Source organism: Patella vulgata, chromosome 2 (genome assembly GCF_932274485.2).
Source record: "Patella vulgata chromosome 2, xgPatVulg1.2, whole genome shotgun sequence".
Taxonomy (NCBI): domain Eukaryota; kingdom Metazoa; phylum Mollusca; class Gastropoda; family Patellidae; genus Patella; species Patella vulgata.
In genome coordinates, this window is record NC_065880.2 from 32,477,421 (window position 1) to 32,495,585 (window position 18,165).

The 18,165-nt window shown below is 33.4% G+C and overlaps 1 protein-coding gene across 1 annotated transcript in view; it reads left to right on the top strand.

The window, feature by feature from the left end:
- LOC126811709 (intermembrane lipid transfer protein VPS13A) overlaps positions 1 to 18,165 on the top strand; it is a 73,129-nt gene that overhangs the window by 38,174 nt on the left and 16,790 nt on the right. The window contains exons 16-41 of the mRNA XM_050537569.2: positions 286 to 398; positions 1,006 to 1,143; positions 1,886 to 1,953; positions 2,127 to 2,205; positions 2,862 to 2,949; positions 3,461 to 3,578; positions 4,293 to 4,467; positions 4,897 to 5,053; positions 5,543 to 5,603; positions 6,236 to 6,474; positions 6,670 to 6,743; positions 7,057 to 7,199; positions 7,790 to 7,899; positions 9,010 to 9,120; positions 9,348 to 9,451; positions 10,225 to 10,266; positions 10,694 to 10,828; positions 11,928 to 12,005; positions 12,674 to 12,894; positions 13,905 to 14,052; positions 14,435 to 14,522; positions 14,979 to 15,160; positions 16,296 to 16,447; positions 16,991 to 17,082; positions 17,474 to 17,727; positions 17,851 to 17,964. Of these exons, the coding sequence (XP_050393526.2) occupies positions 286 to 398; positions 1,006 to 1,143; positions 1,886 to 1,953; positions 2,127 to 2,205; positions 2,862 to 2,949; positions 3,461 to 3,578; positions 4,293 to 4,467; positions 4,897 to 5,053; positions 5,543 to 5,603; positions 6,236 to 6,474; positions 6,670 to 6,743; positions 7,057 to 7,199; positions 7,790 to 7,899; positions 9,010 to 9,120; positions 9,348 to 9,451; positions 10,225 to 10,266; positions 10,694 to 10,828; positions 11,928 to 12,005; positions 12,674 to 12,894; positions 13,905 to 14,052; positions 14,435 to 14,522; positions 14,979 to 15,160; positions 16,296 to 16,447; positions 16,991 to 17,082; positions 17,474 to 17,727; positions 17,851 to 17,964 (3,284 nt within the window). The remainder of the gene's footprint in view (positions 1 to 285; positions 399 to 1,005; positions 1,144 to 1,885; positions 1,954 to 2,126; positions 2,206 to 2,861; positions 2,950 to 3,460; positions 3,579 to 4,292; positions 4,468 to 4,896; positions 5,054 to 5,542; positions 5,604 to 6,235; positions 6,475 to 6,669; positions 6,744 to 7,056; positions 7,200 to 7,789; positions 7,900 to 9,009; positions 9,121 to 9,347; positions 9,452 to 10,224; positions 10,267 to 10,693; positions 10,829 to 11,927; positions 12,006 to 12,673; positions 12,895 to 13,904; positions 14,053 to 14,434; positions 14,523 to 14,978; positions 15,161 to 16,295; positions 16,448 to 16,990; positions 17,083 to 17,473; positions 17,728 to 17,850; positions 17,965 to 18,165) is intronic.

An 18,165-nucleotide genomic window follows, 5' to 3' on the forward strand; every position in this document is an offset into this window, starting at 1 on the left:
CAAGTAATACATTCTAGAAATATTTTTTAAATAAATAGATCTAGCTGAAATCTTAAAGTAGCAATATATTGTTATTAATTTACAAAAACCAACCATTCCAGTCTTTTGCATGAAAGAGATTTAGCTCCTTTAGTTTTTGTGACTAAGATCCCAGTATTAGATTGAAATTGGTAATGAGGACCATCATTGTTTAAAACACCCAAACTGGTTTAACCTTTAGTGGAAATTTTTTTTGATTTTGATGAATGACCATAAATTGATACAACTTCGTCATTTTTCTTGTAGCACCAGCAGTAAATCAAGTTTTTACATTAGATTTTCAAACACGGCCTGTCTATATAGATGCTGATTATTCTCTCAATTTAAATGTTCAACCTGTAGAGATAGTCTATGATGAGGTACAATATTTTAGTTCTTAAATTATATGTAGGATTTTTTCAGTGTTAAAATTCCCAAGTTGTTTTTAGTGATAATCATTAAGGTCTTATAATCTTTTCTAATTTATTTGAAGTTAAAAAAAAAATACAAGTCTGTTAATTAGAAGCAAATGCTAGTTTGACATTCCTGGAATCAAGGTAACACAGTCCTGTGTATAATACCTTGAAAAAGAGTCTTTGTCGTAGCAGGCGACTAGTAGAGACATATGCACTGCAGATCTTCTGAATTATCACTTTCACTTTGACTATTTGACGATGTTACATAATATAGTAGTAGTCATACTAACAGTACTATGCCACAGAAGGAATAATAAAATAATGCATTCTGTCATGAAAAGAAACAACATGTAAGTTCCCAGAATAATTTGTTGTCTAAAAAGCAGTATGAAGCCACACTATGACCATCTTCCACTTCACTGTAGTATTGTAGTTTAGGATTCATAAGCCTTTGCTCGTTGTCCTATCTGTTAATCTTTTATGATTATCTTGAATCAAGAAATATTGTTTAAACCAATTTTAGAACATGACTAGATTGTTTCTTTTTCACCATGTATAACTGTTTTTACAGCATTCCATATCGGAAGTTGCAGCATTTTTTCAAGTTCCACATGGTGTGATAGATATGAAGTCTGCTGCCATGGAAACTCTACAGAATTTAGGGCAGTACAGTCGACTTGGCCTCCAGTATGCTATAGAGCAACACAAGGTAATGTCTTGGGGTTTGTTCTTAAAATGTTAGAAATTTATATATGTTAACTAATTAATAATCATTCTTTTAAATCGTGGGTCCAATTAGTTGAAAGCAATCTTAAGAGACCGGTACTGTGAAATCCTTGATTAGCTAAGAGATTATTTTAAATAAACTATGCTTATTACAAAATGTGTGTGAGCACAGACAGGCACACAGCTTAGATAGAAAACTAGTCAAAAGGATCTGTTATGAATCCTGCATGCTGGTAAGTCATCAATGCAGATGTGAGTTCAATATGTTTGTTTGTGGATAGAAATACTAGTGTGGCCTATCTAAACCTTGTAGGTTTTTGCTGGATTTCCTCCACTGTGACATGTTTATTATCTGATTAATTAATAATAGTAATTAATTTCATGTCCAATTGGTGTGTATATAGTATTGTGCATGTTGGTCTATCATCAGTCCAAGCTGAAAGTTCAGCTGCATGATTGTAGGTGTTTTCCAATTTCATTTTACTGCTATACATACTTCACTGGTTGGCATAGTCCAGGTCAGCTAGACATCTGAGAGTAATGTTATGTTTCAAACAGATGCCTTGGTGACCATGACTTGGTTAGCAAATCCACAATACAAAGCAAATAGCAAACAATAACCACCAACATTCATATCAGTACTTGAGTAAAATAAGGATACACTTAATCTGTAACTGATTATTTTGTGTTAAGTGGATATTAATTATATTTATGTTAATTTTCAGACTGTCCATTTAGTGGTTAATATGAGATCACCGTATATTGTAGTTCCTGAATTTGGTACACTTCATAGGTTTGTATTAGTTCTTTTACTGTTGAGCAAGAGTTCACAGAGTAACTTCATCTGTTGTAGCTAGCTAAAATTGCTGTTTTAGGCATAGGAATGGTTTGATAAGATTCAGATAAACTTTTGTACATGCTTTGGTTGATTAATATTAGTCAGTGTTGTTATTATATTTATTTCAGGGGAGGTAATGTGTTAATTGCTGATTTTGGTAAATTACAAATAGAAAGTGAACTCCAACCTAAAGATGTTTCATTAGAGGTAATGTATAATATAGCAGTGAAGAATAACTGTAATGTCATTTGAATGGTACAAAAAACAAAGGTCCAATATTATACATGTGTGTGTATACATACCATTGACAGCTCATTAAAGTTGGAGGGGGTGTATGGCCGATTGGTTAGTGTGTGCGTGTTGTATCATAAGGTCTGTCATTGAATCAACTGGTGTAGTTTTGATTCCCCAGTTGTATGTGACAAGGAGTATAGGGTTGTCTGTCCAACTTCGTGGGTTTTCTCTGGATCCTCTGGTTTCCTTCCACTGCTAAAGACCTCTACACACAATCAAATTATTGAAATAAAATTGAACCATAAGTTTGTCCCGAAATGACCTACTTTATTTTGAGATCACCGATTTGATCCCAGTGTTGGATGAGAAAATTGTTGTCTTGTTTTCCCTTGTCAGAGAATCTAGCAAGAAACATCATCTAGTCATTTTGATGATTGGAAAACTGAGATCCTGTTTACTCATTGGAGTGCACATAAAGGAACACTTTGCATTTGGAATTCAGAAATTAAACATTTTATGAGACACAATGAGGACTAGTATGATGCACTATTGTGGAAAATATTTATGGATAGATAGAAGATAAGAATTAAATGATAATAATTACAATGTTTATGTTATATTTTAACCAGGATGCTACGATGTCTGAGATAGAATCCAGATTATATGATCAGTTTAACGTGAATGTTACAGATGTTAAAGTACTACTGGCTGACTCAGGTCAGTTAAATTAAATTAGATACTTTTGTATTTTGTTTCTGATTTTTTTAATAATTATATGAATGGTGATTGTAATATACAATACAGTACATGCTTTCTCTTCTATTGACTTAGATTAGTAACTACTCTTCCTTATGCATGTCTTATTTGTATTTTAGTCCATTTGTTTTATTTGTGCCTGACACTTAGTCGTGGAAAAATAATAATAATAATAATAATAATTTTGTTACAGATGATTGAATAGAGAAACTTTAGAACAGTGAACACACTAATGTTGAGAATTTCAATCCAATGTTCTAATTCGTTCTGGGGAATTTTCCAAGTCAAGTTTTCACTTGTCAAGGATGGGCCTGGCAAGATCCACAAGGAAAGAGTACCTAGTTATTTGTACCAGTGTACTCATCGGAATGCTTATTAAAGAAACGTTGACAATTGGAACGTCTGGATAAAATTCTTCAAAGTAGGACTTTTACACTTTAATTATGATAACAGTTTGTTTTTATTTTTCCAGGAGATGATTGGCATACTGCACAGACCCAGGCTGATTCAGAGTATCATATTTTACCCAGTATACGACTCACAGTCGCTTTCTTTAATGCTGTTAAACAAGATTACACACAACTACCCAAGTAAGTTGGGTTGGGTGGTCGAATGGTTAATGCGTGCAGGTTGCATCATAACGTCTGTCATTAAGTAAAGTGGCATGCTTTGGATTCCTTGCTTGTACATGATAGGGGTATGGGCCTCCAATTTCCTCCCACTGCTAAAGACCCCTATGCACAAGCGAATTATTGAAATAAGGTTGAATCATATGTTAGTCCTGAAATGACCTAGTATGTGTCAAGTGGATGTTAAAACCTCTCTCTCTCTCTCTCTCTCTCTGTCTCCCCGCAAGTAAGTTGACCATAGAATAATTTTAAACTGTATATTATAGTATCTGCAGGAGGACTGAGGTTGAATGTAATGGGGTTTAGGATAAGCAATTTTGCATAATTTTCTTTGACTTCCATCTGTCAAGTTTTCTTTTATGTGCATGAGGTTAATGGGTGGAGTAGCTAGTCGATCTTACAATAAAACCTGAGGCCCTCCTGTGTACACATCATGCACATAAAAGAAAACTTGACAGATGGAAGTCAAAGAAAATTATGCAAAATTGCTTATCTCTTCCACTGCTAAATAATGAATTTATTATAATTTGTACAGGTCATCTGCTAACTGAAATATATTTAAGTCACATGACTAGCTATGATATGATCGAGTTAGTCCAATTATGGTCTAGCTAGTCCAAATATCTAGTTAGTCCGAATATGATCCTCTAATTTAGTTTTATTTTTCCATTACAGACAGAAGATGATAGCAAGTATACCTACTCTAAAAGTCAATATCTCTGACAAAAGATTACTACTGCTGATGTCATTTTTCCGTAATTTTCCTATGCCAACCAGTACAAGTATGGCTACACTAGGGGATGATCTTGTTGATGGAATGATGAATATGGTTCCGTCTGTTGTTTCTGTGGTAACGTAATATTATTATTGAATTAAATAATTGTGTGTTTTACAGGTTGTAGACCATTCTACAATAGGTAAAAGATTGGTTAAACATACATTATGCAAGAGCTAAATTTGACAATTGCAGGTCTTTCTTTAGGCCTGAAATGTTACATAAATTATTAATTAGACATGAATTAACTTAGCCAGACCATAATCAACTCTTGATGGAATCTCTAGCCTGCCATATTTACTGGCTTAGAACCCTGTCTGCTAGGTTGGTGCAGAAAAGTGGGATGTTAAACCTCATTTCATTTCATTTCCAGATGCACAATAAAGCAATCCGATGCTATCTCTCCACCTCCTTTTTACTTCTAATGCTTTATATCTTGAGAAAATCCTATTACTGTATCATGTTATTCAAATAGATTATTACAACCTATACATTTATCTGTAGGATCTGTCTAATGCACAAATGGAACCAGATGTTTCATATTTACGCCGTATCAGAAGGTCTGTGTTGGGTCGTATTGTCATGGAACCAATCAAGAGAAGAAATTCCAAGGTTACAGGTCGTCAATCTCAAGATATTCCTGTACTTAGAATATCATCAGGTATATTTTATTGACCTAAGTGAAATATAACCTTTAATGGCAGTCTGTGTCCTTCGAAACCACTTGCCTTTGACGTCTGCTTTTCTAGAGACAATTGTTTTCAGACCCTGTCAATCATTGCACGACAACTGCACAACAAAACACACAGACAGTGCAAATAGTGACAAGTTTGTGTGAAAAGATTAAAGTGCAAATAGGCAGTGACAAGTTTGTCTGTAAAGATAAAAGTGCAAATAGACAGTGACAAGCTTGTGTGAAAAGATACAAGTGCAAATAGATAGTGACAAGTTTGTCTGAAAAGATAAAAGTGCAAATAGGCAGTGACAAGCTCATCTGAAAAGATAACATATAACCATGTAATTAGTTGTCCCTGTGTAGCCGTAGTATTCTGGATATTCAGTGGAGTTTTAAAAAAAAATATTTAATCGTGTGACTATTAAATGAAGTTCAAGCTTGATACCTGTAATATAATCCTGTTGTCTTTTTCAGAGGATGAGAATTTTTATTCAGCTTCAGATAATTCTGATGAAGAAATTGAGGAATGGGCAGAGTAAGTATGGATTTAGATAAAGAGCTAGCCATTCTTGCTATAATAGTTCGAAAATAGATAATTTGTAAAATGAATAATTTGATAATTCCATTCAAATTACTCTATTGCGAGCGAAGATATTAGCCTTTGGAGGATTGACAAGACGTGTGCAATAATTTCAACCACCGTACTGGTTGTTCGAAGCTAAGTCTCGCTCCTCCATTTTTAGCTTAAATCAAAATATGGCTGAACTGTTCTAATCTATTTAATATCGGAAAAATCTGATGCCATCGAGAGTTGATTATGGCCTGGATAAGTTAATTTATGTCTAATTAATAATTTAGAAAACATTTCAGGCCTAAAGAAAGACCTGCAATAGGCAGATTTAGACCTGCATAATGTATGTTTAATAAATACTATTATAAACGGAGATAATCAAAGTTGATTATTGTAATGCCAAGATGCAACACTGGATATTGAATAGCAATAATAGCTCAAATCACAGCTCTGTATTAAACCCTATTCTGTTCATTTCATCTCATTATAAGACATTTGATTAATCTCATTTGTCTGTTTTCAGTTTTCATCTTATTTTATTTTTTGTAAACAATTGTTGACAATATTTTTGATTTATCCGTTTTTTCTGTTTTCAGTACTATAAAGATCAAACCTGTAGATGATAACAGTTCACAACATAATCCTATTAAAGTGTTGATAAGAATGACACTTGGAGAATTTGTTATCAATCTCTCTAGGGTGCTTGATACCACGGACACCCCATATCTAATGTTTCGATTGGACAGAATGCGGGTGGATACAGCGTTAACAGAGTGTGGTTACGCTGTCCATGCTACACTTGGTGGTATACAAATGGTGGATAAGGTCCATGTTGGTTAGTAATAAAATATTTACTCCTTCGCCAATGCTTTTGTCTAATATTTATCACTTGAAACATTTGATTTATTATGTGGAGTCAATGCGCATAATTCTGAGAGATATTGGAAAAACAAAACCCAACCAAGATGGGCTATGATTTTATTTATTTTTGCTGACAGTTAATTCTGAGTTGTTTTATTGATATTTATAGGATCATCCGGGGAATATATGGAAGTATTAAACACTCAGTCCAATTCAGATCTTGTAGATTTAACTTACAGAATGGTAAGTTTACTCAAATCTTGTATCTTTAACTTATAGAATGGTAACTTTACTCAGATCTCATAGCTTTAACTTAAAGAATGAAACTTTTACTCAGATGTAGTAGCTTTGACTAATAGAATGGTGAATTTACTCAGTGATCATAGCTTTAACTTACTCAAATATCAGAGCTTTAACATTTGCAATGCTAAGTTACTCATATCTCAGAGCTTTAACTTATAGAATGGTAAATTTAATCAGAGCTTTATTGGTAATTCTGATGTCAGACATGATTATTGTTCTATGTTACTACTTTGTGCATGTAAATATTTTTCAGGTAAAACCAACTTGTCCTGATTTTGATAGTTTATATGGTAGTGTAGAACATTCTATATTAGTAAAGTTTAAGGCCATGTCAGCCCTCTTTGATCAAGCTAGTATGATTTATCTAAACATCTTTATAAAAGGACTTATATCTGGGTATGTTCAATATATTCTCACTCATTTACCAAATGATAAATTAATGTGATCATCTAGAATGGAGCATTATGGATCATGATTGACGTCATGTGATCATCACTAATCAAACATTATGAATCATGATTGATGTCATGTGATCATCTGTAATAAAGCATGATTGATCTAATCATTTAGAATGGAGCATTATGAATCTTAATTGATTTCATCTGATCATCTAGAATGGAAAATTATGAACCAAGTTATATGTCATGCCAGCATTATAAATCAGGATAAATGCCATAATGATCATCTAGAATGGAGTATTAGGACTTTTTATGATCTATGGAATTGAGCATTATGAATCTTGGCTGATTTAGTGTGAACATTTAGAATTGAGCATTATAAATATTGACTGATTTAGTGTGATTATTTAGAATTGAGCATTATAAATATTGACTGATTTAGTGTGATTATTTAGAATTGAGCATTATAAATATTGACTGATTTAGTGTGATTATTTAGAATTGAGCATTATAAATATTGACTGATTTAGTGTGATTATTTAGAATTAAGCATTATAAATAGTGACAAGATGATATATTAATTTTCAGTGTACATAATATGGACATGAAGACAAGTACTAGTACTGTGACCTCAGACTTCGCTAATAAAGATCGTGCTTCCTTTACTCAGAGATTATCTTCCATAACAGGAGATGAAGGTTTGCAATATATACTCTGTTTTCTAAGATAGGGGCGTGCAAATTCCATAAGATAGTTTTTACCAAATATCTTGAGATAGCAGGGTTTTCCAAGTTTTTTGGATTTTGAAATAGAGTTTCCCAAATTCCTTGAGATAGATTTTTCCAATTTTGAGATAGATGTTCCAAATTTTGATAACCGGATTTTACAAAATTTCTTGAGATAGGGTGTTTGCTAATTTTGAGATAGAATTTTCCAAATTTTCTTTCATCATATCCCAAATTCATTAGTATTGATTCAACATTGATATATTATTGGATTTATTAAATCCCATTTCCTGATTCTATCAGTTTTCAAAACTCAATTATAGACCAGTCAAAGTTAATGCTACTACTAAAAGAATGGCAAGTATAATATTGATATGCACAGGGGGTGGTAGGCTGAGTGTTGTATCAAAAGATTACACAATATATTTATCAAGACCTTTAAACAAGTTTACACTGTTATGCACATGAATGAATTTCTATGAAATCATTATTTGACCATCATTTGCTATAAATAATGTACGATTCCAAGTACCTGTATGATTGTTTGAAATAGTCATGTCAACATCAAAGGATGATGTCACATGTTTTCAACTCTGGATAAAATGTTCACCAGGATAGAGGTAATATAGGCCTAGCCTGTTCCACAATCATTTTTCTGTGAATAAAATATTATTGTAAAAGAAAGTCATCATCACCCGGACAATATGCTTGTTGAATCTATACAGTGCTTGAGTAAAAGTTTCAAAAAGGGTTTTATGTAGAAATTACAAACTTTATTCACTAATATAAAAACAATATTTAAAACTTATGTCACTTATTTAAAAACAATATAACTGATGTCACTTTTTTGAAATAATATAACTGATGTTTAAAAACAATATAAGTGATGTTTTAATGTTTAAAAACAATATAAATGATGTTTGAAAACAATATAACTGATGTTTAAAAACAATATAACTGATGTCACTTACTTAAAAACAATATATCTGATGACTTATTTAAAAACAATAGAAATGATATCACTTATTTAAAAACAATACTGATGACTTATTTAAAAACAGTGTATTTATCTTTATTTTACAGTTGATAATCTCCCATCTAAAGGCATCAAAGTTAATTTTGTTGCCCAGCTAAATAGTCTGTGTATTAAATTCTCTGATTGTGAAAGTAGCTTTGCAGAACTCAATATATCAGGTAAACCAGTTAAAATATTTTCTTGTTTTTGTGGCAGTAAATTCTATATAAAAATATTTTTGAAATGATTAAATTAAGTTAATGAGATTCTTCATTATTACACTCTTGTGTAAAATTCTGAAAAAATATGATTTGTTATATAAAATGCTTAATATGGGAGGCGTGAAAAATATGTAAAATGAAATGAGTTTAATGTCCTGCTATAATACAATTATTATATGTTGAAGACTTTCAGGGGCATGTGGTATCAAAGACCACAAGAACAACTTTACGGTGCCGTTTAAAAGATATGTCTATATTAGATACTTCTGTTGGTGCTATATTTCCTAAGGTAATGAATGTATATAGCTTTTTGTTTTACAGAATTCCCACTGTTGTCTGTCATGTATTTTTTTGTTGTGTTAACTGCACATCACACACAAGAATAGCTAAGATCACAATCTGATTAAAATACAGATCTATATTTTGTTTCGTTTTTTTATACTTTCGATGGCCCACACTACATGAAGATCTGAAAAGTTATAGCCATAGGTCACTTCAGGAGTCAAAAGACCGACTTATGACCCTATGACATCAGACATTTGATTAACCAATCAGCATTGATGTTACTAGTGGAATACCCACAGTTCCGTGCAAAACACGCCTAAAGCTCGCCGTAACAGACCGTTTCATTGGCTTATCCCTGACACCATTCAGAACACCAGTTAAATAACAACTCTTCCAGATCCTAGTGTAGTAAAGACAAGTAAAACAAAAATTTGAACTAACACGCCTAAAGCTCGCCGTAACAGACCGTTTCATTGGCTTATCCCTGACACCATTCAGAACACGAGTTAAATAACAACTCTTCCAGACCCTAGTGTAGTAAAGACAAGTAAAACGAAATTTTGAACTATAAAAAAGAAACGAAATAGGATTTGTGTTTTAACCAGATTGGCTAAGATCACTACCAATCTGCTCTAAAAAATGCGTCCATCTCGGTACGATAACAAAAGTTCCAATTATTTTTTAAATCATTCTTTTTCAATAGTGCTGAAAGAAACCCAGCATATTCTTATTTTCAATATAATAAATTTCTTATTCTTATTTCTATATTTGTTTCAGATTTTAATGTTAGAAGATGATAATAGTGTATTTGATTTAAAGGTGAACTTATTTTATATTTATATCATAGATCCATGGTTTGATCTTGGTATTAGGCCAAAAAAATCATTGGGAGTTTCAAGGATGGCGATCCTAGCAAGGGAAGGGGAGATCATGTGTCTACCATTTCAGCATGGTAAAGATCCCCTGATGGTTGACGTAGTGTCGCTGGCTGGGTAATATTTCCTTCAAAGAACACTGCATGGCATATGGCAGACTTAATTAGCCCAGTTGGAGCAGAAAGTAGGACGTTAAAACCCTAAGAAGACCCATCCAAATCCATGTGGTGGTGTCTGGATGGCAAGTGTGGTAAAAAGAACTGTGGGGCACTGGTATAAAAGAACCTTTTGCTGTTGAAATGTGAAGTAGAGTAGATGGAAATGCTGCTGTTCAAGCCAAATTACACAATAAAATTGTGGTTTAATTTCAGTTAATAATGTACAATAAATCTGAAGAACTGAGGTCAGATAATAAACATAAAAATGAAGGAATAGATTACAGTATACGTGTTCGTGTTGGACATTTCCAGACAGTTTTACTGGGTAAATTCTACTGGGAATTAGCTGTAAGTATTGTGACGTGATGTAAACAAACTGGCCAAATTGGGAGTGCTTCTACTTCTGTTACATGTAACTGTTCAGTAATCACTTACTGTACTTCGTAGTTTTACTTAATTAATCCAAGAAAACTATTAATTTATCACAACGCAAATTAATTATTTCTTGTAATAACTACAAAAAAAATGATATTGGTTTCACAGTTTATTTTCTTCACCATGTGATTTGAAGTCAGCTTCTTGATAACTGGTTAACTATAGCTACGCAACCTTGATCTGGGTTCAGCCGTGCGTGCTATACTGTTATCGTGTGCTACGATGTCTGGCAAAAATAAGTCAACGGTTTGGCTTCATGTTTTATCAAAAGAAAATGATAAAGCCACATGCTGTCTGTGTACAGCAGAGGTGGTAACCTCTGGGGGAACAACAGACATGCTTACCCATCTCAAACCTGAGACTGGAATGCCATGTAGACTTGATTGCTATGTTGGATGTGACCCCTGACGCAGTATGAGCAGGAGAACTACACCACACATAAACAAATAGAAACCCTGAAGTAAAAACCTGTGGACAACACACAGACATTGCTAAAAATAAATAACAAAAGTAATGTCAAATTGTCAGAGGTGGAATTGCAGTCAGATCTGTATCTATAGGACTGTTGTGGAAGGTCACTCACCCAATATGTGACCTTATTAGTGTTATTTATATAGGGGGGGGGGGGGTACACAATTACCAGTCCAAAATGTTCCGAATTGACTGAATTGCATTTAAATGAAACAGAATTGAGCCCTGTCATAGTTCTGCCAGTCCAAAAAACAAATGTGGTGTGAGCTGCATTGGGACAATCAAATATTTCAGCTTTGGTTATTTGTCGAGATTGTATCATATTCAGTTTGCCCATGCCTTATTGCCAGAATTCCTGGTGTTTACTTGATTGCCACCTTTCGAGGGATTGAGAGAATATAATTCCAGAACCTTCAGTCAAGTATCCCAATATATTTCAAAGATTTATATACAAATTCAAATATTGTTTTTCTGTTTATTTTTCACACCCTCTACATGTATTTGACTGAACTGATAAACTCTGTTATTATTTTGTTTTCAGCGATTTTTTGAGCCATTCATAAATCGTGAAATGACAGAGGCAGCTAGAACAGCAGCAGTAGAAACTGTTGCCAGACAGGTATAGTGATTATATTATCTTTAATTAAAAATTAAAACAGCACATGGGTTTTAGCATGATATAGATTGATAACCATTGATGTCTACCCACTATTAAGCTTTTTTAGGTCATTAGATTCACTAGCTACCACTCTCAAAACAGGTATGTTCGACCATAGTGTATGTTGAGAACTATAATTGCTGCTGTTGAAATTGTATTGATAGTAGAAACATGAAAATTGGACAGAATGATAATATATTTACTAATAGACAGGATTTACTGTCTATTCAACGCTAGAGTATATGAGACTGTCGAATTGTAAGTGGGCATTTTCTAATGAAACATAGATCCCTGAAATAGTAATAATATTACAAATAAAAGATATGATCAAGAAAACATGACTTGCCTTTGTAGTATGGAACCGGAAATAAAGGTTTTATTTGTACCGGAGAAAATGTCAGGTATACTGCCAAACTAGTACCAGACATATTTTGCAGGACATGTAATATAAATAAAAACACAGAAAAATGACACGTCAGTGCCAGAAAAAATGACAGGCAAGAGAGGGATGGTGCCTTACTATGTGTGTGACAGGTGAAGTATTTCCATGCATGATAGAGTAGAAAAAGTTTGTAAGGACTTAGAACAGTGATTACTTCCCCTTATTTCTGTATTTTTTGTTTTGACAGGTTGGAGAAATAGAAGAACAGAATTTACGGATAACTTTACGAGTTGATTTAAAAGCTCCAACCATTCTGTTACCACAGCATGCTAAATCTACAGAGATGTTTTTATTAAATCTGGGTGATTTAAGTATCAAGAATTATTATGATTTTACCGTGGTTACACCTGATATTAAACAAGAATGGAATCACATCTATTTAAATCTTAGTTCCATGCAAGCAGAAAGGTAAAACTGTTGACGGAACAGTACATGAACAATTTAATAAAACTGTATACGTTTTGTAATTGAGACATGGTTATTATCCTGGTCCAGAGGCTATGGGTAAAGTCTGATTACCTCCCTTTTACCCCTGAGTTCTTTTAATCTTAGAAAGATCCACAAATTATACATACCATACAAAGAATACAGTTCTACCTGTATCCATTTACTGCTGGGCAGACTGGAACATAGAAATGATGTGTCTTATTCAAGAACACAAGGCCTCAATACTCAATTTGAGTTTTCAAAAAGCAGCTGTTTGATTGTAGATTCTACTCTCTAACTGTTGCTCCAACTCCTTACCGGGGGGTTGGGTGGCCGAATGGTTAGCACGCTCGCGCTGAATCATAAGGCCTGTCAATGAGTCAACTGACGTGGTTTCGAATCCCCAGTTGTACGTGACAAGGAGTAGGGTCGCCTGTCCAACCTCATGGGTTTTCTCCGGGTCCTCCGGTTTCCTCCCACTGCTAAAGACCCCTACGCGCAAGCAAATTATTGAAATAAAATTAAACCATATGTTAGTCCCGAAATGACCTAGTTTGTGTTGAGTGGACGTTAAACCTCATTTCTCTCTCCCTCTCCAATGATCACCAGGTTCCAGATTGAGCTGGTTCAATAATTTATACTTTTGACAATTAAAGATGTATTATGTAATATTTAGATAAAGAGATGGTTGTTCTTACTATAATAGTTCAAAAATAGATAATGGAAAAATGAATACATTGAAAATTTCATTCAAATTACTTTATTCTAAGCAAATTTCTGAATGGTGGAAGGTTTGACAAGATCTAGCATAGATTGTTCATTATCGTAGCAACAGTACCAGACAATCGAGTCTTTAAGTCTTGATTATCCATTTTATAGTTAGATTTTTAAATCTCATGGGCTTGTCATGTGAATAAATGTCTAAATAATAATTTATAGAACATTTGAAGCCAAAATAAAGACCTGCATCTTTAATAAATTTGTTTTTATAGAGTACAGCTATGTTTAGCAGACGATGTTTGTAATGTTTTACATACAGTTATAGAACCAGTTAGTTTAAAGGCAGACGTCCGGGTTGCTATGAAACCAGTTGTATCAGACGTTAGAATTGATATATCAGGACATATTGATAAAGTCAAGGTTTGTTTTACTTGTTGACATCTTTGTTTATTAGTTGGTATGAGCCATGGCGGCTCGATGAGTAAGGCAGCAGCTAACTAACTAGGAGGTCCCGAGTTCCATCACAGTGTTGGGCTAGTCACCTTTGCATATCTTCATGTCAAGAATGCAGCTGATTACTCGTCTACCACAATCAACTACTTCACTATGAAGCTTATGTTGTGGTCCGATTCAAAATCCTCATTATTAAAAGACGCTTATAATTTTGGCTACCCAATAAAACTCTCATAAACTGAAACACACTATATCAATTCTCACTATAGCAAGATCCTAGTGGGCAACACCTCAATGAATAAAACAGACTCAAAAGTTGGCAATTTAACTTTGAATTTATGTTTTACAGATTAAAGTCTTAAAGAAAGATCTACAACTGATGATGGCCATATTACGAGAGAATTTTATAGAAGGGGCACCACAAACAACTAAACAAGGTATGAATCTAATCAGGTGGCAAGTGTATATTACATCTTTTTCTGTCACCCATGTCTGTCCATCAGTCCATCCATAAGTGGCTTGTTAAAGTTACAGTTTTTACAGATTTGGTGTGAAGCATTAGGGTCATGAGAGAACAAACCCATGGATTTCTGGTCTAGAATCTAGCTAACTGCTGTGTATATAGTTTTAACTAAAATATATACTAATGTATATAATTAACTAAAATTTGTGGTTTTTATGGCTACCTTTTTTTTTAAACAGTTATTTAGTTATGGTGTGTTTTTAGAGTGTTCAGTTTTAAGTATATTGTTTAGGAACTAAATATTGTAGTTATTTAAGAAAGACGGGAACATCTCCTTTCCGGTTAATGTTGAATGGACATTAAACCTATCTTCTGTTCCTCTCTCTCTCCGCTTGGAGAAAATTTCATTTTTAATTTTTTTTTGTTTTAGGAATATATGAATCCCCCACAATGCAGAATATACCACAAGTTAGCATGGATACAAACGCGTCACCGTCTGTAGAATTACGAGACCTGACATCATCAACGTCTATCAGTAAATCATCAACGAACATGTTCTTTAGATTAGATGGCATAACGGCTACGTTACTAGAGGAGACTAACAAAGATCAGGTATTATCATTATTATTGTTCGATTTATATAGCGCTTCATTACACGTGAAGTGTTTCTAAGCGCAAATCACAAACATATACTTCAAACACACAGAAACAATCAAAATCAGGAGAACATAATTAAACATATGATCAGTGGTGTAGGGCCGAGATCCTTCCAAGGGACAACGTATAGTCGTTTGGATGGTTCGAAAAACCGAGCTTCCGTGTACACATTGGCGTGCATGTAAAAAAATCCCTTGGCAGTTGGAATTTGGATGAGAGTAGGCCGTAGTGCAGCTGTCTGAGCAATATTTCCCTCTTAGAACACTGTATGGCATATGCCCGTCTTCATTCGCAGAACAGTAGGACGTAAAACCACATTTCATTATTGGATGAATACACTGAGGTGTATTCTTGAGAGATATTTAGAAAATGACTGATAATACTAGAATATAACTACTACTGCCATATTTCCATATTGATGCCTAATACAATTGTTAAAGACATTTAGCTATTCACTGATTGTATTAATACCAAGTATATTCTGGTATTTTTAAATCATATGATGTGCCCTGTTACATTGAAAATGTCAGAGGAATGTATAACTACATCTTTTATATTGACAAATTAATCATACAACATTATAATGGTAAAAATTTTAGAATGTACTAATAGAATTTCCAAGAAAACTCATTTTTTTGTGTTTTCATGGATACCAAACAAACCATAGCCTATAGCCAAAAACTGTCATGTAGCTTTTTTGGATTGAAATTACCATTGTCCATGCCAAATTTAATGAAAATCCTTGTAGGCATCACTGAGAAAATTTGACTTTTATTGTCATCAACATCCTTTATTATCATGAATTTAGGCCAAGTTTTGAAAATAATTAGTACATAAAATTGACATATTTTTGGTTATTATTATGTAGTTTATCACCCCAAATAACAAAAAATGTCATATATATTATCAACAAAAATTAAAGTGCTAGCTTTAAAATATGCATTTTAGACTGCTCAATGCCCTTAAATTAGGAAAAAATTTGATCAACGGCTTTAAGGGATACAATGTTATATTTGTGACAGGTACTTTGATTAGATGTTAATCAAACCCAAGAAAGGTTCAAACCAATTAATGCATTTGTATATTACAGATGACAGTGAAGCGTAATCTATGTGGACTAGAAATGGATAATATCAGTTTAAACGGTGTTTATCATAACGATGGTGATCTGAAGTTGACCTTTAACCTCCAGTCTATTGCTGTTAATGACACAAGACCAGATAGTAAGCTAGCCAATAAAAGGTTAGTAGTAATATGATGGGTTTCATGCATGAGGCAGGGATGCATAATTTTTCTAGAACATCTGATACCACTTTCTAATTGTTTGAGTTCTTGTAATCAGCAAGTTTGGTATGGACTTTTGTTTGCTGTTTAAAAGGAATAATGCACATGTATTAAATTTCAGACTTTTGCTAAGATTTTTGAATCTTTATTCACCTGTTTTGAAATGTGACTGTATAACATTGTTATCACCTCCTTCTGTTGCTTATTGGTCCATTAGTTTTCAACAGTTTCAGATAACTATAACAACTCATGATACCACCTGGTAACCGTTTATGTTAATGTTTGGAAGAACTAGAAGCTCATCAAATTTTCATTATTTCTAATAATTACTTCATGGGTTGTGATTCTTGATCAGTTTTTAGTGTCTTATAAATGCTCCTATTACCTACAAAAGAATATAAATATGACAGCCTTTATGGACTGCTTGAATGACTTAGTTGCTGTTGACATATGTTTCATTGCCTGGCAACTTATCTATAAGATCTTATTTTCATATTTCAGGATTTTATATTGTGCTGAGAAAAGTGATGCAACATCAGGTTTTCCGCTTGTTTCATTGATATATAAAATCAGTAGTGATGGACATCAAAAAGGTACGGTGTTCAAATATTCAACTGTAAAAAAAGAGTTTAAAACAATTTGTTATGGTCTTTAAATTTTGTGAAGTCATAAAAAGCTTCAGACATGTCAGGATTGGAATTAGGAGCTACGAAGCCCAATTGGAAACATTTTTCACAGCCATGTTCAGTTTTAGTGAAATGAAGGCAGTTTTATTTGACAAGACTAGATTAACCTTAATTGGTTTAATAGCTTTGCTACTGGTCGTTCTGGTCATTTCTATTCTAAGCTTCTCTAATAATAATTGGACCAGGTTCAATAATGGTTTCTAGTGATATGTTTGTCCCTTATTTACACAAATTGTTTTTAGTTTATTATGGCCTCTTGCCTAAAATAATTTAACATGATTATATGTATTTATTTTAGCTGATTTAATGGTAGAGAAACTACAGTTAAATGTTCACATACAGTATCAATTAGTTCTCATTGACTTCTTACTTAGTGCCCTACAATCCCCGAGTACAATCCAGACTACAGATTCACAATATCAATCAGTCTCTCCAACATCTGACCCTACAACACAAACCTCGTCACTGAATTTCTACGGAACATTAAAACAACCCCGTATTGTGTTATTTACTGACCCAACAAGTGAAGATAGTCGAGTTATTATTATGAATGTAAGTATCATTTCAGTTATTTTGTTGGTTTTGGGTTTGTTTTTGCCTTCATTTACCAGGCATTATAGGTCTATTGTGTTGAACGATAAACATTCAGTTCCATTTAATCCATTTATTTTCCAGGCTGATGTAGCTTTTGAATATCGGACAGATGCAGAGAAACAGAACATGTGGTCAAAGATTTCAAATCTACAAATTATATCGAAATTGCATCTACATCAACAACCACAGAGTCAGGTAGATAACAACCTGGGTCTTACAAGACAACTTCGTTCTGTCTCTACGAGAAACAAAAATTGTAATATCTAACATTTTGCTTTAAGAGTGACAGTTGTCATTGAAACAAGAGCTCTGCTGTGTACACTGTACATGTGTATGTGGATTTAACCATTTGACTGCCAAGTTCCCATCTGGTTGCCTGTATTGTAGGCATGACAA